The 21,993-nt window shown below is 39.1% G+C and overlaps 1 protein-coding gene across 1 annotated transcript in view; it reads right to left on the bottom strand.

The window, feature by feature from the left end:
* LOC137162464 (macrophage mannose receptor 1-like) overlaps positions 1-21,993 on the bottom strand; it is a 60,324-nt gene that overhangs the window by 3,657 nt on the left and 34,674 nt on the right. Inside the window, exons 21-28 of the mRNA XM_067562317.1 lie at positions 20,281-20,395; positions 15,774-15,967; positions 14,595-14,685; positions 11,104-11,336; positions 9,820-9,985; positions 8,558-8,710; positions 6,622-6,738; positions 3,705-3,866 (exon numbers count right to left, since the gene is read on the bottom strand). Coding sequence (XP_067418418.1) covers positions 3,705-3,866; positions 6,622-6,738; positions 8,558-8,710; positions 9,820-9,985; positions 11,104-11,336; positions 14,595-14,685; positions 15,774-15,967; positions 20,281-20,395 — 1,231 coding nt within the window. The remainder of the gene's footprint in view (positions 1-3,704; positions 3,867-6,621; positions 6,739-8,557; positions 8,711-9,819; positions 9,986-11,103; positions 11,337-14,594; positions 14,686-15,773; positions 15,968-20,280; positions 20,396-21,993) is intronic.

Raw genomic sequence — 21,993 nt, 5'->3', positions numbered from 1 at the left:
ACTTAAAAACAAAATTATGTAAAAATTTAGAGCCTACAAATCGACTCAGTCCTACTTCTTCTTCAGTCAATCGCTAAGATAAACAAGCTTGTTTACATTTATGAGAGATAATTCCACTGTTTCTTTTTTACAATGTCATCTGAAAGTGAGACTAGACATTTACATGGCACTGTGGTAGCCAGAGTTGCAAGATATTTACATGTCAGATATGCTAAACATTCATATCCCCTTCATGCTTTGCCTACCTTTCCAGAATTTTGTTTTGATTAATTGCTTGAGTTAAGTGTGATTAATTGACAGCCCAAATCAATAATTATTATTCACACAAACACATCAATCAAATATTATTCATACAAACTCATTTGTAGATCTAGAAACATTTTCATGTATTTCCTGTAAATTTTATCTGTAAATTACAAAACATATAAAGTACAGCAGTTACATTAGATTTTGCATAATGTCTTCTGGGAAACTGGCTTGTCTTGCAGTAGTTTTGACTGTTTACGAGATCTGTATAAAAAATATGTAACAAGTGGGGAGGGGCAATTTAAAGTTTTTTTTATTAACCAAGAAAAAATACCCTTAATTCCCAAATTCCAATTTCTCAAATTCTAAGAAAAAGTTATTTCCCTTCCTTATTTTGTACATCACAATTTGCAAATAAATCAATTACTATAGTTAAAAAGAATGAAGTTGAAATGGAGCCTACTTTTAGTCTTAACTATAGAATTGCTGCTACTGATGTCTCCATATTTCACAAAGGATTATACAGCATACGATAGACCTGATTCTCTATTTTCCTTGCCTCTTGTGCATTCATTTAAACCTGCACAAAATGCTGATAAAAGGTTATCAAATTGGAAAGAACGAGTTTTACATTTATATTGCATAGGTGTAAATTATTACACAATGTGCAAGGCAGGGGAGAATCAGGTCCAGTACATTTAAATAGAACACACTTTGTTATTTGCATTGCAAACAATAGATTTACACCAACTCATATTCATTCTTATGATATTTCTCGCATGCCTTGAGATTTAAAGTGAGGGCAGTGGACATGATTTCCTTTTCAACTCTATTAAGGATCTAAGCAGGTTTTAATAATATCTGAGTTCCTGCCATATGATTCAGCTACAACAAGAAAGCCCCCGTCTGTGTGTAACGCTTATAACTGATGTCACAATATTGTATGAAAGTTGCCTCAAAACAGAACACACATTACCATAGGCTTAAAAGCTGCTATCTCCACATTCTTTGTTCTTGGTGCAGTTGTACTCTCTTGGGAGTTGGGATAAACAATGGACAAACTCACAGTGTTTGGAGACTTGATTTAGATGCTTGAATCAGCGGAGGTAGCAAAGAAACTTGATTTTAAAGCTTACCTCAACCACTGTGTTAGGACACTGGGCAGGAATATAGACTTGACTGGAAAATTTTTAGTACTTCTTATTTCAGTTGGATCAGAAATACTAATACTCTATTGAGGTATTATATTTCTGCTTCCACAAAACCAGGAACTTCAGAGATGAATACTCTATATATTTTAATCAAACTGTTTTGGAAACCTTAAGAAGGTTTAGGTAAATTTCTGAGTGAGGATTTAGGTTGGGTCTTTCTTATTCTCTAATAGTTCATGTATCCGTGGTTGGGCATAAAGTACTGTGTATATTCACATACCAAAATGAAAACAGTTATGCAGCAGGGAATGCTGCTCCACAGTAAAATTTCAAACTATGTTTTTCACTAAAAGACCATGCTTAAAGTTTGTTAAACACACAACTCTGAATTTTCTAATGTTTCCTTTTTTGAAAACTGCCACGTTCTTGGAATGCATTTAACACACAGATCACTGACATACATTTCCAACCTCTGTTCCATCTTCAACTTTTTGTCTTTGAATCTATTTTACATGATAGGATTAAAATAAAATTCCATCCTACAAAATTTTATACGTGTATGTTATAGCTCTGTACTGTGTCAATGACATCTGGTATCAGAATTGGGACATTCAAACATAAAAGGGAAGTAGAATTTTTCTTACACAAGCTACAGTGAGCATTTTTATGTTTAAAAAGAGATGGCAATAAAATTGTTACTGAAAAACTAGTTTTGAAAGGCTACTCACATGGATGGTTTCACCTTTTTTAAAAAGGCAGCCTAAATTAACAAATATGGACTATTGATTTTGGGTGTCGAACGTTAGATCTTATTTTCAAAGGGTGGGTGCTTGGTACTTTATGTTAATCAAACTCCTTTAAGGTGTCTCCACTTGGTCCCCCTAAAACTGAGGAACTGAAAATTGTTAGTTACTTCTGAAAATTGAGGCCAGCATCCCCCCAGACGTTATAATATCAAAACCCATGAACTGGCACTGCAATGTCATAAATCCCACTTTATGGGGTTATATTTCTGAAAATAATTTTCCAACACCAACTTTCCAACCACCTTTGCATCACTGATCTAAAATCTATGGAAGACAATTAAAGACTCCCATGAGCTTTGAATCAGCCCCTCTGTGAAGTAGTCATTGGCATTAAGTAAGACAACATTTTCAGAACATTTCAAGCTGAAACGGAAAGCCTGCTTATTCAAAATCAATTCATCCTTGTAAAAATTGCCTAATAATTTTGTCACAGTTGGTTCCAGTGCAAATCACAGGTAACACAATTACATTTGTGGAAGTGTTGGGAGATGCTGTTTTAATTTGCACATTTAATTTTTCAAAAGCTTGTTAAATTTTTCATCCTCAAAGCAATGTTAATTTCTATTAATCCATCATGTATACAATATGCCTAGGGCTGTCCAAACACATGACTAGAGCCACTGCTTGGAATGTTTAAAATCTGAGAAGACGGGCAACATACAAATGATGGGAAAGTGGGATAAAAAATATTGTCAGAATATATTTTATTTCCATAAATAAATTTTCAAAATCCCCTTCAACCTATCTATTTCGAGGTATCACAGAAGAAATGGGTCTTGAGGGTGGATTTGTTCCTTCCTGATCCATATTTTCTTCCTGCTCCCCCACACTTACTGTCCCCAACATATTACAGGAATAGTGTTCTTTCACTGCATGCAACTGAAGCTGATATTAATGTAATGTAAGTGATATTGTGTTATTCTCTGTGTAACACAAAACTTGAGCTTGAGTGAGGTATAACTGTTTTCTGTAAAAGGCCTTTAGGGTACATCTACACTGCAATGTAAGCCCAAGGTTCAAACTCAGGCTCAAGCCTAACCCTCTTTCTGTCTATACACAAATTGTCCTAACCCAGGGCTGAGACCCAGAGCTCCAGGCCCTACGGAGCTGGTGCTGCTGAGCCTGAGTCAAGCCAGGATCCAGGGTTCAAGCCCTATTGGTCTGCAGTGTAGATGCAGCCCCACTAGACTCAGGCTCTGGGAGTCTGCTAAAAGTATCCCACAAACCCACGGGCCGACTCTTTGTCCTTTGGACAGTCACATTTGGCATACAGTCAAGTTTTGCCACATTGCACCACTGAACAAAGGGCAAGAGCGGCCACATTTTGGGAGAGTGCTAGGAAATCTGGATATATATGGGTTACACAAAAACATGCATGCCATACCATACACACATATATATACTGCACAATACCAAGCCTATATTTACAGTATAAATATAATAATAATTACTAATAAAAGAAATCATAAACCTATTATATCATATTAATCATATCACTTACTCTTTGTTTTTTTACAAACAAATCCTTTTTCAGAAGAGCACAGAATATTATTCCAATACCCAGATGGTGCAGATATTTCAACACAGTGCTCTCTCTCGGTGGGCATTTTTACGTTCCAGTTGACAAAATCCACTATGCTGTTGTCTAGCCACAACCATTGGTCTAAAGTTAAAAAGAATATATTGATTACAACAGATTAGAAGAAAATCCATGTGTACATTTTAACTCCTTAGATCACCAAGTGACTTAAAAAAAGGAAAGCAATTTACTAGTAACTAGCACTTGCTTTGTGGCATGAGGCCATATCAGGTAGCTTTAACTACTTGTGGCAGGACAGTTGGATGATCAGCTGACCTGGTGTGCCGGCAGTGGCCTTGCAGTCAGCCTCTGCCTGCCTTGTCATCCCAGAAGGGACACCAGCCATCCAGTACGTGGTGGGCCTCAGTCCCTCCTGAGGGGTCCCTGGGGGTTTTGCCACTACAGAGGAGCAAGGTAGGAGGACCTGGGTCCATTAACTCCATCGGGTCCCAACCTAGGCCCCTAGAGGGTTTCCAAAATGTCCATACGGGTTATTGATCTACCCCAAGTTACATTTTCCCTGGGCCACTTCCTACAGACTAGAACGCCTCTGTTTAGGGGCATGGTAGCGGGCTTAGAAGATGCCACTTAGAAGGTCAGTTAATGTTATATTCAAAGCAACCTCATTTAGGACTTTCAGCTTCCAAAGAGGGGAGGTAGAGAATCCAAATCCCTGCTACTACAGCAGCCTTAACAAAGCTGTAGCCACTCCAAGCAAAACTCTGAGCTTCAGCCTTCCTTCCTGGTGCAGCTTGCAGCTCCTTCCCCCCTTTTCCTGGGCTACCAGTGACCTTATAAACCATTCCTCCACCTGGAGCATGCCCTGCGCACCTGTTGAGGGGTGGGGCCGCTGTAGGGTGACAATATTTTCCAAAGGGAAAATGGGATATTGCACAGAGCCATCCCAAGCCCCAACTCCGTCTCCCCGCTCAGGGGGGCTGGGCCAGCCCGAGCTGCCCGTCCTAGACACCTACCTGTGCGGGGCCAGGCCAGGCCAGCCCAAGCTGCCGTCCCCTGCCGTCCACCAGCATGGGATTGGCATAACCGCTCACCCCCTGCACATTCCTCTGTGCTCCACTAAGGGTCACACCTCACTTTTTTGGGCAAAACTGGGCATTTGTCTTGTTTGCTCTTAACAATTGATCATCAGCTGGCAAGAACAAACAGCACAAACATCCAGTTTTGCCAAAAAAGTCAGGACGGCCAGGACAGGGCTTAAAAAAGGAACTGGACCACCCAAAATGGGATGTATGGTCACCCTAGGCCTCCCTAGTCCAGTATTGCTCTACTCCTTGCCCTGGTTCAGTGTGAGGTCTAAACCACATGACTCTACTACAATTTGATTTGGATGGATGGTGCTTCAGGAAAGATCAGACCATAATCCAGTGTTTTATGTGCTAACTATGTTTCTTTGATTACTAACTAACATATATTAACAGAAGATATAAGAATCCCAGAGGCTAAAACACTTCAACATTTGAGATGGAAAAAAACTTTTATGCATTTTATTTCTGTAAAGTTTTCAACGATATATAATGCAATAAGCAACATAAAAGAAACACTGTGTTAACAGACATACACAGTTAGAATCAATGTTGGCTTCATTATGAATTCAGACTTGTCAAAATAGGATAAATGAAAGGGTGCCAGATGACACAGTATTTAAAACTAATGGCTATAAAAAAAAGGAGCATCTGATACAGTATTTTCCCAGCTGCAGTTATTATAATAAGAAACTATACAATAGCAAAACAATAATACTTCTCCGTTTCAATGCATTCCTTGTAGAGTCTTACTTTTCATTTGCTATGTAATTATAAATCAGATTATACTGTATGCATTGATTCATGGCCTGGGCACCTGATCATGGACCATCATCAGGAAGAGAACTTTGATCAGTGCAACAACTGTGGTTTTTGTTCAAATCCAGGACCATACTAGATTTACAAGGATCAAGGAGATCTGAGGCCTCCAAATATTTTGAGAGCTATCTCACCACAATTTTCTCAGTCACCTTACTTAAGCAGGGAAGGCTGGAAGCTGCTCAATGACTGGTAAAATTACCCATGTCAAGCAATGATTTAATTAATGAAAAGTATATTCAGGCTTTCTTCAAATCTAGTAGCATCCTTTCCTGAATAGAAATAATGACAATCTCCATCAATATTAGACACAGTACTTCCCTTCTGGCCTTCACCAGCCAGGAAGTCTAACACACAGCTTGGAGTCTGAAATTCTCCCAACACCTCCAGTGTCCTGGTGAGCAACACTAGCCAGAACTCAACCAGAGAAGACCTTACACTTGCACTCAAAATACTTCTCTGCTACCAAAAGAGTGGATAAATCAGCCCAGTTATGAACAATTTCCTTTTCAGACTACATAGAAATTTGTCATAATGGGAGGGACTGAAACCAGCAACCAGAGAGAGACATCTTTGGTTAAACAGCTATGCACAACTCAAAACAAATTTGCTGACCAAGATTTTGTGGAATCTATATTGGAGGCAAAGAATCTCTTCTTTTCCTTTTGTATAGCAATGATTTGATTTAAAAAATACTGCCCAATGCAATCAGATTCACCTGAAGACACCTTGGCTCTAGCAGGTCTTGCTTCATACTTCATTGGTGGTAAGTTATCTGCTAACACAGGTGGACTCTGAGGACAAGGTCACTGTAGAAGATGCCTATGGTCAACCTACTGACATTAAAGACTAAAAGACATACACAGCTCTACTTAAAGCAGCAGCAGAATGGAACATCAAGGTATTAAATTATTCTTCAGATTTCACTTATTGACAAATATTTATTAGTTTAAATATTGACAGTAAAAAAAAATTACCATCCACATTTCTGTACATTCCTGTCCAAAAACCTTGTGTTTTGCTTTCAAGTGCTTGTATCCTGTGTGTCAGAAAGTTGGATTCAGCCAAATCTTCTACTGAAACCAAAGTAGCCCCTGGAAAGTATGAACAAAACAAATAACCATAATCAAGGTGAGTAACTAGTAAAATGATCTGCCCCTTCACCTCTATAATGACAATTAATTTTAACCTTGAGACTTTTGCACAATGCCTAATTGGCTGCCTTCTCCATTCCTCTGCCTTCTGGGGAAGAGTGGCTAATCATGGCAGTTGAATGTGCTGCGTCACAGCCAGGTTTCTCAACACAGCAACAATTAATGCTCCCTCCTTCTGGAACCCACAGCCTTGAGCGTCAGTGACCAAGTCATGGGTGGTCTGGCCTGATGGTTGAATCAACAGTCTGGCCTACAGGTAGAACTGAATCCAGATGGGGTAGGGTCCTGGAGCAAAGCCAAAGATCATAACTGGGAGTCAGAAGCCAAAGCCTGAGCTGAAGTTGTAGTCAGAAGATATAACCAAGAGTCGGACACCAGCGTCAGAAGCCAAAACTGAAGCCAAAGGGTTAACTAGAGTCAGTCAGGGGACAGAGCAGGGTGCTGGGGCAGGCAAGCACATTCAACAGCCATTGGACTGCTGCTGCTATTGAGCTTAAATATCAGCCTGCTGACTCTTGCAGCCGATCAGGTGACTAAGTCAATCGACAACGGCCTTCAGGTCCAGCTGTGCTCCCTAGGTTACCAGCTGCAGGCTGGCCACTGACACTGAGACCCATCCAGGTGGGGAGCATTTGCAGATGAAGGGGAAGACCCCTCTGTCAGAGAGAGGACAAGACTGAACAGACTGGGGGAGTGATTGTTTCTAGTCAGAGGGGAAAGGAACTGTCTCCTTTGTGCAACTCACACTCCCTACCATCCAGGCTTTGCTGTTGCATCTTGGCATGATATTAAGGAAATTTATTAAAATTTAAAATCTGGATTTGCATGTTGAGGATAAGTTTTTGGAGGGGACGGTATAAGACAAGACAGCTACTAGCAGTTGCCAATGGGCTATACGCCATTGTAGGCAAATATCTCCAATGGCCGGTCATGAGGCACCAGATGGGGAGAGCTTTGAGTTACTACAGAGAATTCTTTCCCATGTGTCTGGCTGTTGGATCTTGCCCACCTGCTCAGGGTCTAATTGATCATCATATTTGGGGTCGGGGAGGAATTTTCCCTCAGGTCAGATTGGCAGAGATCGTGGGGGTTTTTCACCTTCCTCTGCAGCATGGGGCATGAGTCACTTGTGGGTTTAAACTAGTGTAAATGATGGATTCTCTGTAACTTGAAGTCTTTAAATTAGGATTTGAGCTCTTCAGTAACTCAGCCAGAGGTTATGGGCGTATTATAGGAGGGCTGGGCGAGGTTCTGTGGCCTGCAATGTACAGGAGATTAGACTCATCATGATGGTCCCTTCTGGCCTTAAAGTCTAGTCTATGTTGGAAGGTATACTAATTCAACAGATGATATGCGTAATCGGGAGTGGAGCCAGAATGTACTGGTGAATTTGGTCCCATGCATTTAGTAGTTGTTAAAGATGCCTAAAGTGCAGGATAAGTGCTCTTTTTTTCTGTAATTTTATTTTAAAAATTAAACAATAGAAGTTTATGTTGGGATCACAAATATTATGGTATTTTGCAAATATATGAAATGCAGACAGTGAAAATGACTATAATGAGAAAGTCAAACATGTCAGCCTAGTTTCATTTCCCTCCTGAGTGAAAAGCAAAAACAAACAAACAGCATAAATGAGGAGAAGTATGCTCCATTTTTTAAAATAACTCATTTGAATAAATAGGTTTTTGGCAGTTAAAAATCTTTTTTTAAATGAACACTATATGTCCTTAATTCTTTTCTCTCAACTAAAGACACTCACCTAATCGAATACATTCCAGGGAAGCCTGGGCCCAGGTTTTCATAGCTGATGATTCAATGTAGTAGCAGTGACCATGGAAAGGAATCCAAGATCTGAGTTCTTCTGATTCAGGGCAATTTCCAGGCAGCTGTGGAGGATCAGTAGGGGCCACAACTGTTAAGAAACCATGTGGTTTGCAATCAGTACTTTTTTATGAATAACCCAAACAATTGTCTTAAAAGTTACTCAGCACACATATACCATGCTATAAGTAGCTACTACTAACTTAGAATGATGTTAGGAAAATAACCCTCCTCCACCCCATAGTCACAGCTAAAGATTGATATTTATCTGGAATTTCCATCATCACTTCATATGAGACTACCTTAAACTGATGAAGTATTGGTGTTGCAACTGCATACTATATTGTCGGTTGTACTCTGTTTAGTCACATTATGTTTAGGCACTCATCACTGGTTATCAGAATGCCATACGCTAAATATAGCTCTTAATCATGTGTGCAACTCCTATTGACTTCGCTCGGCTTACCGCTGTGAGTTGCATATGCAGATCAAAGCCAGCTTATGGCCTGAAGCATTAACTCAAAAGCTACTGTAAAGCAATGCCATTTATTCTGTGTCCCACATCAGGTACAAAGTATATTGTGTAGCCTAAAGAGTGCTGTGAGGGAAAATCATGTGCCCTTAAAACTTCTTCCTAAAGGTGTCATTACAGGATTCCTATTTTTCAACTCCCTGCCATGACACTGACCTGAAGCACACCAGCTCTTAGAATTATTAGCCCTGACAGGTGGGCATGGACCTCCCGCAGGTGTACCATTCCAGTTGCCGCTGTGACACCTCCCGCTAGAGCCTTCATAATTAGTTACTGGATGGATAGGCATGATGAGTGCCCAGTGCCAATATAACTTATGCACAACCATCAGTGCAACCCATGAAAATTTCATATGAAGAGGAAAATATCTCAAGGCAGGAAAAGAATGGAGAGCCAGATCTTCATCTGGAGTAAGTGAGCATAACTTCACTGAAGTCAATGAAACTATTCCAATTTACACCAACTGCCAAAGCCTTCACAGTCATGTACCATCTCATTAGTAGAATCCCAGACTTTGAAGGCAGGTAGGTGGGATTCTTGAAGCACCTTCCTCTGAGGCTTTTGGGGATAGTCACTGCTAGAGATAGGATACTGAACTCGTTATATCTCTGGCATAATCCAATACAGTAAGTCTTGTGTTCTTAAAACAGTTAAGTTCAATTGCTTACCATCTGACTTTTTACAGACAGAGAAGTAGCTTTCATTACAAGATGCTGTCTTCCAGGTTCCATCAAGGTCTAGATAGACACAGGCTATTTTCTCTTTTGGCTCACTTCTTCCCCAGTTAGTATATTTGATTATCCAGTTATCAATCCATTTGTAATGGCCATCAGTCTAAAAAAAGTATAAATGAAGATAATATAAATGGCAGCACAAAGGCACTGATATATAGTTTTAATTGCACTGCCATTAGTTATTTGAGCTTTCCATCAGAAACACTCTATTTATGTGGTTTTCGAATACCTCACATATCAAAATAGTGAATAAATGCCTGAACACATGAGTCATGGAGAGAGTGAGACTTCTTTATTTTTTGAAAGCTAACAGTATTTATTTAGCACTATCAATGGACACTGCACAGTCCAACATATGACTTGAGTTGAACAAATAGCAGAGTCTCTTCCTGAGGCGTTTTCAGAGTTCAGGAACAAGTAGGCACAATGCAGGATGTGACAAGATAATATAATCACAGCCTGGGGCTGTGACTTTATAGATGGACATTTACATGGACAGGCAATGTTTCTGGGGATTTATAAAGCTGGAGAGGGCAACACAAACTAAAAATTAATTGGGAAGCTCTTCCAAGCATAAACTATGCTTAGAATAAGTTATTTTATTGCCTATTTACATTCTGTGTTATTATCTTAAATTATTCATTATTATTTTGCTTGTTGAAGTAACGATGTCCTCTCAAGCATGGTTAGAACTTTAGGTGAGTAAATGTGGGATCACTTCCCAGATAGTGTATCAAGAGAAGCAATTATTGGCAATTTAGTCTGCCTAATCTTCATTTCTTTAGATTATGATTTTAAGTAATTTTGGGGGTAAAAATTATTTGGCACTCAACAGCCTAATTTCTGTATAAAACACCCTTTTCAGACCCACGATAATCACATGATAAAGAGTCAGGTTTTTGGAATTACTAAGTAATCGCTACACACCCTGATTTCATGGCTCCTGGATTTAACTCTGAGTTCCCCCACAGTTTTTATAACTCTCCTTCTATTCTTTTCCATTATGAATCTTTCTCTGGCTCTTCCTATCCATCCCATGTCCTCTGTGTGGTCTTTGAGGACCTTTAACAGGAATGCTACAAGTCCATGCATGCTTCTGGTGAATTTATTCAGAACATAGCTCTTACAGCACAATTACAATGAAAGCAACCAATATTTATATAAAGAACACGAGAGCTTATTTTTATATGTAGTAGTACAATAATATCCAACACTTACCACATTGCTGTTAAGACCAATCCACACAGGCTCTCCATACTTTAACATTTGGACCCATAGGAATGAATGGCTGTGGAGATCTAGAATACTGGCAAGTTCTGAGGATTTGCTCTTGCAATTTTTTCTTGCCTTTTCCCATTCCATTTTGGAATGGATAACTGCATAGCTACTGTCACCATAGCGGATAAAGCCAGAGGCTGGAATTGTTGTCGGGGAATGAAGTATTTCAGGTTCTGCAATAATTTTAATAAATAAATAAATAAATAAATAAAAAGAAAAAAAATCAAGAGCATGGATTGTACCACTAGCACTTAATACCTACATTGTTACACAAATTCAGTGGTGCAGCACTAACAATAAGTGAAAATTCTTCAGTTAAAATTAATGACAAATTATTAATAGTTTATGAATACAGAAAACATAGGCCTGGCCTATACTAGAAAGTTAGGTCAATCCAGCTGTGTAGATCAGGGCTGTGAAAAAGTCACTGCCTTGAGAGATGTAGTTAAGCCAACCTATGCCCCAGTGTAGACAGGGCTAAGTCACGGGAAGAATTCTTCCATCAACCTAGGTACAGCCTTTTGGTGAAGCGGATTTACTATAATGACAGAAAAACCTCTTCTGTCATTGTAGTAAAATGTCTACACTGAAGCGCTAGAGTGGCACTGCTGTAGCACTTCTAGTATAGACCTACCTAGAGAGTAAAATCTTGGATCCAGTGAAGTCGATGGGAATTTTGCCATTGACTTCAATGGAACAAGGATTTCACTGCTGGTTTGTAGCTTTGTGACACAGTGGGTTAATGCATTTGCTCTTCACACCTAGATATTTGAAATCATGTTTCTTTTAGACCATAAATGAGGAAGTATTAAGTGCCATTAGTAGACATTTACTGAATACAAAACTACGACACTAAGGGTATGTCTTCACCAGACTTTTGTATCTTGAGTTAATTGATTCCCAATTAATTCAAGATAGTTAATATTTTTGTAAAGACTAGTGTGGACACTCCCAACCAAAGGACTCAAACCAGAATCCAACTGGGACCAGAGAACCAGGTTGAAATGATATTTTCACATGAACTGCAGCTGAACCTGAACCATAATTTTTGTCCTACCTGTCTTACCAGAAATGGAACTGAACTGAAAAAATAATTGGGTTACTGGTTAAAATAAAAGTTCAGCATTTTTTAAGCTCAGTATTAAAAACAAAAAATAAACAAACAAACAAAAACTACTGTGATTTTATTTTCATTATAAAAAAAGACGACACAATAACAAATAGGCAGTAATTGCCACCAGAAAGGCCTGCTCCAGTAAAATGAGAAAAGAATGAGAATAGAAGGAGGCTTGCCCACAAGAGCAGGGAAGGAGAGAGGAGCTGCTGCACTCCACATGAGGCAGGAAGGGGCCCCAGAAACAGAGGGAAGAAAAGAGGGAGAATGGTCCCAGAAGTTAACAATAACTCTTCAAGCCCAAGGAAAAAAGTAATGGCTCCCCGAACTTTCCCCCTCTTAGACAGGCCTTCTCCTACCCAACCTCTGGGGCAGCTTGTACCTCCAGTTGCTGCATTTGAGGGAAGGCCCATGCCCCAAACTCAAATTTATCCTCTGCCATATTGAACTTTTGCAGTAAAAGAAAGTATTAGAATGTGTTATTTTAGGCCGCTCCAATAAATTGTTTATAAAAATAGTTTTTATTGTCAAAGTTAAATTTAATAAATAAATAAATAAATAAATATTATATATTATATATATTAAATAAATAAATTTACAAAATAAATAAATGGTTAAAAATCAAGATAAAATTGAAACTAAGTTTCAAATCTCTTTTGAATTTACTTCCACTAAAATGCAAATCTGACTGGAACCACTTTGAAGTAGTAACCGAGCTGTATTTTTTTGTTTTGTTTTGGTTTTTTTGGTGACTTTAACTGCAACTGAACCCAAACACAGTAAATGCAACTAAACTCGAAACTGAACCAAACCAAAATAAATACCAGTTTGACTCACTGCTCTTAACCTGTTTGATGTAAACTACAAACATTTGTTCCTCAGGGATCAGTAATAGAGTAAAGGCTAAATTAAGTACAGTTGGTAATCTCTGTTTATGAGAAGCTATGTCTTCTCTGCCAAAAGTTGATTTTTTTATAATGAGATCACTGAAGTATAATAGATATCTTCCTATAAAATTGTAGTGGAAATAAGGCACAGGTAGCTTTATCATGAAGTATCTAGATGAGGTCAGCGCTAACCCTCCCCCCTCCACTGTTGACTTTTCCTAGCTACACTCCTGTTAAAACTACTGAGCCTCTTCTCTGCTAGGCTTTTACAGTAAGATAGTTAATATGCATTAGTTATCTTGCTGTAAAAAAAACCCCAAACACACACACAAATGTTTTTGGAGGTGTTGGGGAGGGGCAAGGAAGACATATCTATAGGCTCAATACTTGACTAGACTCTTAGACTCAGTATGTCTACACCACCATGTAAGCCCAGGGTTAGTAGAACTTGGGTTAGCAGACTGTGTGCTTGTTAACCTAGGGCTTGAGTGTCTAAATTCATTTGTAACCCTAGATTAGGAATTGTTGAACCTTAGGTCTCAACCTGGAGCTCCAGAGTCTACACTGCATTATGGGATGTCCAACCATCTGTATCCCAGACTTCTAATGCCTTCCCTAGTCCTCTCCGGACCTTTGTTTTTTATATGGAAAACTTGATTATCCACCAAACTTGACTGTCCAGAGGACAAAGAAAGCCAGTCTGTGGGACTGTGGGATATTTTTGGTATACTCCCAAAGCATGTGTCCACTGGGTCTGCATCTACCCTGCAAAGTAATTGGGCTTGAACTCTGGGTCCCAGCTTGACTCAGGCTCAGACCCTCCAACCCCATAGGACTCTGTAAACCCTGGCTTAGCATGATTTGCGTGTAGATGGAAGGGCAGTTAGACAAAACCTGAGTTTGAACCATGGACTTGCATTGCAGTGTAGACCTACCCTTGAAAGCCAGTCATAAGGTATACTCGAGAGCTGTATGGGGAAGGCTGCATTGCATCTGGCCACACCATACATGAACATTGGTGATTAGGCTATCACCTTTAGGAGCACAGAATTTCACCAATATTTAAAAAGTATATACAAAAGTATGGAATTTCACTGCTGTGGAATCTGCTTTGGCTTATTCATTTCTAATCATCATTCATCTTTTTGGCATAAACCTTACTTTCTGCAGAACAAATTAAAAAATAAAATAATAATTTCTCTCGAATATTCAGAAACTTATGTGGGTAGCTTGCACTTTTATGTGGGTAGATGCAGAGCTGCACCACTTGAAAAGAAGGAATTTTGGAGGCCTGAGAGGGTCAGAATACCTCCCAATAAATTACATGTTGCATATGGAAACCCAGAATTCAATCCACAGGTAAAACTAAAAAGCCATCATGAGTTTTCAATGATTTTTTTAATTTAGAAAGCTGGTGAAATAGAACTCACTTGAATTCATTTGGCATATATAGCTTTTGTCATTTGCACAGTTTTCATCTCTCCATTTCCCTTCTTCCTTTGTCATAATGACACAGTCTTTCTAAGGGAAAAAAAAGGGGGTACATGAATTAAGAAGAAAAAATAATCATCAGGAGACAAAATTTTCCTCCAGCCTCATATTCTGTAGACATGTATATTACAAGGGTTTCAGTCCTCCAACATTTGAAATCTCGGCTCAGTAATGTCAGTATTCGTATATCTCCCAAAAATGTAATTTTGACTGGGACTTTACCAAGCTTTTACAAATTCCTCCTGGGTGTTCATAACCCCAGACAATGTTCCCTGGAGTACAGAAGCTGCTGCTGTGGATTATTTTAGATTAGAAGCAATGTTGGCTCCTCACCATTAGGAGGCACTATGATAAGTTTTTGGGAGGACAGATGGTGGCAGCTCACTTATCTCTGCTTTCCTCAGCTGTTCCTTTCCATTCCTAATGGAAGGGTGCCACCCAATGGGATCTTGCCAGCATGAAGATGGAATGAAGACACTACTAAACCTCGTCAGGAAGTTCAGCACTCATCAAATACATTCCTTCTAAAACTGACTAAAAGACTATTTGAAACTTATTTTAGTAAACTTATACATTAAAAGCATTAGTCTGTACATGTGTTAGATGGATACAACTGCACTTGAAGTGTTAAAAAAATCATTTATTGTGCACTTAAGCTGTGCAGCTATCATCATACTGCAGACGTCACTGGCAGCCTTGCCAATAATGAAGTTTGACTGATGCTTCCCATTACAAGACCCTATTTTCAATTGCTTTATGGCTTTGCTAAAATTAAGCCATTCAGGGTGAAATTTTCCATATTGGTTGTCTGCTCAAGGCTGAGTTTTTCTGGAAAGTTTCAGTCATAAAGAGATCAGCTGTTTCTGAGGCTGGTGCTATATGTTAAAATAAAATCTGGTGGCCTTTATTTTGAGATGTTCTAATGCCACAATGCTTTGGAGCAGGGACTTGAAATTTGGCAAGGGAAAGGCCCTTTATTAAGGATGTTCCTTTTGTCATCCTCTTCAAAAATAGCCCTGTGGAAAAAATAGCATGTGATCATGTAAATAACAACTGAAGCATAATGATGCACATGTGCAAGATGGCCCTTTTAATGATGACAGATGATTTATGTTTACCTCCTGATCATCATCCTCATCATCATTCGCATCATAATAAGAGTATCTGAGTCTGGATGTAGGTGCTCTGTTGGCCCAGTTTTCATAGGAGACACCACTTCCATCCGTCCAAAGAAATGAGAATTCACTATTTATATCATTCAATCCAATCCATGTATCAGTCATGACTTCCCTTAAATGGTAGAAGAGGAAGGCTGAAAGGAAGCAAACATTTAAAATGAAAGGAAACTCAACATGGCTTTCTGTAGACATTAAAAATGAATATATGTCCACAGAATACATGTCTGGGGCCATGATAAAAACATTTCTCTGCAAAAAGCCCACATTTTATATTTGATTTTAAATGTCACATTTTATAGCTTAAATATAGTATTTGGTGGTGAAACCAAAAGGAATATATGCTACTTAAACATTAACTATAAGAAACAAGACATTTTAATTTTAAAAACAATCAGAAAAGGAAGGTTTTGAGTATGCTACAATATGCCCCGCAAAATTTCCTCACAGTTCATTTTGCCAATGTAAACATGGAGGGAATAAGATTCAAAATCCTTTCTTCTTCTTCTTTTTTTTTTTTTTTTTTTTTTGAAGTTGTTGTACAACAAGCACTGAAAATAGGTCTGATGATCTTTATGAGAAATACAGCATATTTAGAGGAGCTGGTCAAATAATACATTTAGAATAATTTTCATAATGAATTTATACCTTTTTTATGGTTAGCAGAATCTTTCATAAACCTATCCCAATTTCTGCAAAATTCTGCATAGTTTGTTACTATTCAGCAAATCTTTTCATACATTCATTAATGATTCATTCAAATCATTCATGTTGCCCCTTTTCAAACTGAATGGCTAATCAAATTTTGGGGCACTAAGGAGGTTCCAGTTGAAAGTAGAAATTGATGGAGTCCAGTATTCTCTTTGAAGTATTTTTTTTAAACAAGGACTGTACAAAGTCCTGCTTCTCCAAATGCAGGAAGAACTAGGAACAGAAGGAGCAGTTTCTTAGCTTACAGCTCTAAGCCCCTTTAGCCAGCAGATCCATAAGCGCTCTTTCTTTAGCTTTTCCCAGGGTCACACAGAGCTCACAAGTGTCAACAAGCAACCGCTTGCCCCATAACCTCAGCCATGCAGAACGCAATGCCATCCACAGCCTCAATAACAACTCTGACATTATAATCAAAGAGACAGACAAAGGAGGTGCCGTTGTCATCATGAATAGATCTGATTATGAACAGGAGGCTAACAGACAACTCTCCAACACCACATTCTACAAGCCACTACTGTCCGATCCCACTGAGGAATACCAAAAGAAACTACAACATCTACTTAAGAAACTCCCAAAAGAAACACAGGAACAAATCTACACTGACACCCCCCCCTGCACCCCGACCAAGGTTATTCTATCTGCTACCCAAGATCCACAAACCTGGGAATCCTGGACGCCCCATCATCTCAAGCATTGGCACTCTCACAGCAGGACTGTCTGGCTATGTGGACTCTCTCCTCAGGCACTATGCCACCAGCACTCCTAGCTATCTTGCTGATACCACTGACTTCCTGAGAAAACTACAATCCATCGGTGATCTCCCAGAAAACACCATCCTAGACACTATGGATGTAGAAGCTCTCTACACCAACATTGCACACAAAGATGGACTACAAGCCATCAGGAACATTTTCTCTGATGATGATATGGAACACCTGGTAGCTGAACTAAGTGACTTTGTCTTGACTCACAACTACTTCAGATTTGGAACCAATCTATACCTTCAAGTCACTGGCACAACTATGGGCACCCACATGGCCCCACAGTATGCCAACATTATTTTCATCATCTGGACCCAGAGGAAAGAGTCCCTCAAAGCATTCCATCATGATCTCAATAATTTCCACCCCACCATCAACCTCAGCCTGGACCAGTCTACACAAGAAATCCATTTCCTGGACACTACAACACAAATAAATGATGGTCACATTAATACCACCCTATACCGAAAACCAACTGACTGCAATACATATCTTTATGCCTCCAGCTTCCACCCTGGACACACTGCACGATCCATTGTCTACAGCCAAGCCTTAAGATACAACCGGATTTGCTCCAATCCCTCAGACAGAGACAAACACCTACAGGATTTCCATAAAACATTCTTAAAACTACAATACCCACCTGAAGAGGTGAAGAAACAAATTGACAGAGCCAGACGGGTACCCAGAAGTCACCTACTACAGGGCAGACCCAACAAAGAAAACAACAGAACACCACTGGCCGTCACCTACAGCCCCCAACTAAAATCTCTACAACACATCATTAAGAATCTACAACCTATCCTAGTAGATGATCCCTCACTCACTCAAGCTATGGGAGGCAGACCTACCCTTGCTTACAGACAGCCCCCCAACCTGAAACAAATACTCATGAGCAACCATACACCATACAAGAAGAACACTAACTCAGGTACATACCCCTGCAACAAACCCCGTTGCCAGCTCTGCCCCCACATCGACTCTAGTGACACCATCACAGGCCCTAACCACATCAGCCACACCATAAGGAGCTCATTCACCTGCACATCTACTAATGTAATATATGCCATCATGTGCCAGCAATGTCCCTCTGCCATGTACATTGGCCAAACCGGACTGTCACTATGCAAAAGAATAAATGGACACAAATCAGATATAAAAAATAGAAACATCCATAAACCAGTCGGAGAGCACTTCAATCTCCCAGGACACTCTGTAAATGACTTGAAAGTTGCCATACTTTTACAAAAAAACTTCAAAAACAGACTTCAAAGAGAAACTGCTGAGCTTGAACTGATGCAAACTTGACACTATCAAACTGGGTTTAAACAGGGACTTGGAATGGCTCTCTCATTACAAGAAGTAATTCTCACCTCCTAATCAATGGCTGTGAATAGGCCTCAACTACTTCCCCATTGTTGTTCCTTAAACTTGGATGTGTGTGTGTGTGTGTGTATATATATATATATATATATATATATATGTATATATATGTATGTATGTGTGTGTATATATATATATATATATATATATATACACATACATACATACATATATATATATATATATCTGCCATTTGATTTCTATTTCTTGCATCTAATAAAGTGAGTTACAGCCCACAAAAGCTTATGCCTGCAGAAATTAAGTTTCTTAGTCATTAAAGTGCTACAGGACTCTCGTCGTTTTTGCTGTACACAGACAAACATTGGTACCGCTCTGGAACAGTGCTCACAGGCTCGCTCTTGTTTTTTGCCTCTGCCTCTCTTTCTGTTCTTGTCTGTTTTCAATTTGTGTATGTGTTCGTTCTCTCCCTGACACACAGCCGCACACCAACCCTGGTCACAATACCCACTATTACCCATAGCCTCATGGTACTCATTTCTGGGCAGAGTCTGTTATGCCTTGTTTTAGGTGTGACCCCTTACTCGTCTCTGACATCTTTCTTAAATGATAGTTTGTACGAGTTTTTAACTCAACCCAGAATAAGGTTTCACTCAGCTCACAACAAGACTATGATTGTTTGTGAACTATTCACTTCTAGTGTTCATTACTCTTGGTGTGTGATTGGTCACATGATATTGCTTTTACTCCCTGAATGGACAACATGAAACTTTTGAGGCAGCAGAATAGTGACCCACAAACTTTCTGGTGTGACTATTTGGGAGAATTATCTTTCGTTGTTAGTTAATATTTTTCACACCACCTGGCAGCTGTCTAAATATTCATAAATAGCAGAGAATTGAACTTGGGGAATAGATTTCAGGAAAGAAAAATTGTGAATCAGCTTTTTCACTAATAGAATGGGGCAGAAGGCAGGTTAATGGAAAGCAGGGGGAAAATAAGGAAAGCTGCCTCAGGCTCACCTGCCCCCCTCAACCTCAGGCTGCGCACTGAAGGCAGAGGTCATGTGGAAAAAATAGTACGTGCACATAAAGTTAAATGTATATATCATAATGCAAATGTTCAAGTGGGTCAAATTAAGAATAATAGCTACCAAGAAGGGACCATGGTGATCATCCAGTCTGACTTCAGGCAACCTTAGTTTTGACATTTCCTAACTTCCGAGTGCCTAATGTAGGTTTTTTGTATGTAATAATAAATACAAACTCTCATACTTCAGGGCAAAAGCCCGCCAATAACTGATGAGATTAGGAAGTGATTTCCTGCATGAGCAAATTATTCCATAACTACACTATGAGGTCTGTTGCACTTTCCCCTGAAGTTTCTGGCACTGGGGCAGTCTCAGAAACAGGACACAGGATTAGACGGACTACTGGTCTAATCTGGTATGTCAGTTTCTATGTTCCTATGAACCCATGGCCCATTTCCTATCAAATTACATTTTTTGTTACATTTATAAAACAGGCAAAACCAGTAGAATCTACACTTGCCGTTTTACATTTTTTGCCTTCATTTATAATTGTTTTATGGGAACTGGTTGATGTCCCAGTTAGTACCAAAGGATCCACACATTGTACCTTGGACTTCTTTATTTGGTATGGAAGCCAGGTTTCCTCCTAACTTTATACAAGCCATTCGTGCAGCATGCCACATCAATGTCTCATTTTCACTTGAGCCAAGTATTTTGAAACACTGAAAAAGAAAAGAATTGGATGGACATTTCATTCAAGGCTCCAAAGAACATAGAAACTGTTTTATATGAATAATGCTGTTTACTCCTGTGCTATTCATCTTCCCACAGAAGGAAAGCAGGGATAGGAAGGCTAACAAAGCTTTAGGATCCATAATTTAAACTTTGTGAAACATGGACAGAAAAGCTCTGTGAATTCTAAGAACTTAGAGCTTTATTGTTAAAGTGCATCTTATCCTTCAATGACAGGGAGATCATACAGATTTTTTAAAAGTGCTTCTCATAGGAAAAAAAGATTGCTTTCCATCTACTGTATGAAAACAATGTAATAAAAGGAATATGGACATAATATTGATTATTTTTCCACATGCAAAGCCTAAATCTGGTGAGTTCTAGTGAAACTGAAACCAACCCCAGTCAGTTTCTGTAGCTCTTAAGAGCCTTCTTCTGTTACATAATAGTTCTATTCTACTATTTTATAAACTTCAAATTAAATTTCTTCTGCAGATAAACAATATGAATACTAAATGCTAAAGGTTCCACTAGCAATGTACTATTATTTTGGCAATCAGATGAGAGAGAAACACAAATGGAGTTTCCATTCTGTAGTCATTAATAGATAATATTTACTAGACAAAGCTCAATTAACAGAAAAGTACTGGAGGCATTTCCTGGTTGTACTAGATGAATCATAATTTTCTTTACTTCTTCATGGAATGTACTTCTCCTGGCATGATGAGTCTTCCCGTATTCCCCTTGTATGGCCAATCAGTTCTGTTGGCCAGCACAAATGGAGGGCAGAGTCATGGCTCCATCTACTCCCTACCATCCCTGCTGAATCACTGCTTCCACGGTGATCAACTTTGTAGCATCATGTGCACTACATTGAGTGCAGGGGCTAATATTCTGGGCAGCTTTTATGTGAGCTATACAAGACAGGTTATGTTTACATACTCCAGCTCCTCACACTGTACCATGCATAAACCAGGAACCCAATTTAGCCCAAAGTGATCAAGGTGATGAAAAGCATGTGCTGTGTTAGGTCTTGCTGTGTTTGTTGATGGTGGGATTGTATGACATATTTTTTAAGTTACAGAAATTTAGAGGCTTTTCGGGAGATGATATTCAGGGTTCAAGTAGAGGATTGGAAGAGATAGCTGATGAATACATCCTAGAATACTCAAGAAGCTGACTGAGGAGATATCTGAGCCATTAGCAATTATCTTTGAAAAGTCATGGAAAATGGGAGCGATTCCAGAGGACTGGAAAAGGGCAAGAATAATGCCAATCTATAAAAAGGGGAATAAGGACAACCTAGGGAATTACAGACCACTCATCTTAACTTCTGTATGCAGAAAAATAATGGAGCAAATAATTAAGCAATCAATTTGCAAACACCTAGAAGATAATAAGGTGATAAGCAACAGTCCACATGGATTTGCCAAGAACATATCATGTCAAACCAAACTAATAGCTTTCTTTGACAGGGTAACAAGTCTTGTGGATGGGGGAAAGCAGTAGATGTGGTTGTCTTGACTTTAGTAAGGCTTTCGATACAGTCTTGCATGATCTCATAAACAAACTAGGAAAATACAGCCTA

Source organism: Emydura macquarii, unplaced genomic scaffold (assembly GCF_026122565.2).
Source record: "Emydura macquarii macquarii isolate MOO-44397 ecotype Brisbane River unplaced genomic scaffold, CSIRO-AGI_Emac_v2 contig_2422, whole genome shotgun sequence".
In the NCBI taxonomy this organism is placed as follows: Eukaryota; Metazoa; Chordata; order Testudines; family Chelidae; genus Emydura; species Emydura macquarii.
This window is presented reverse-complemented; position numbering and strand designations above follow the sequence as displayed.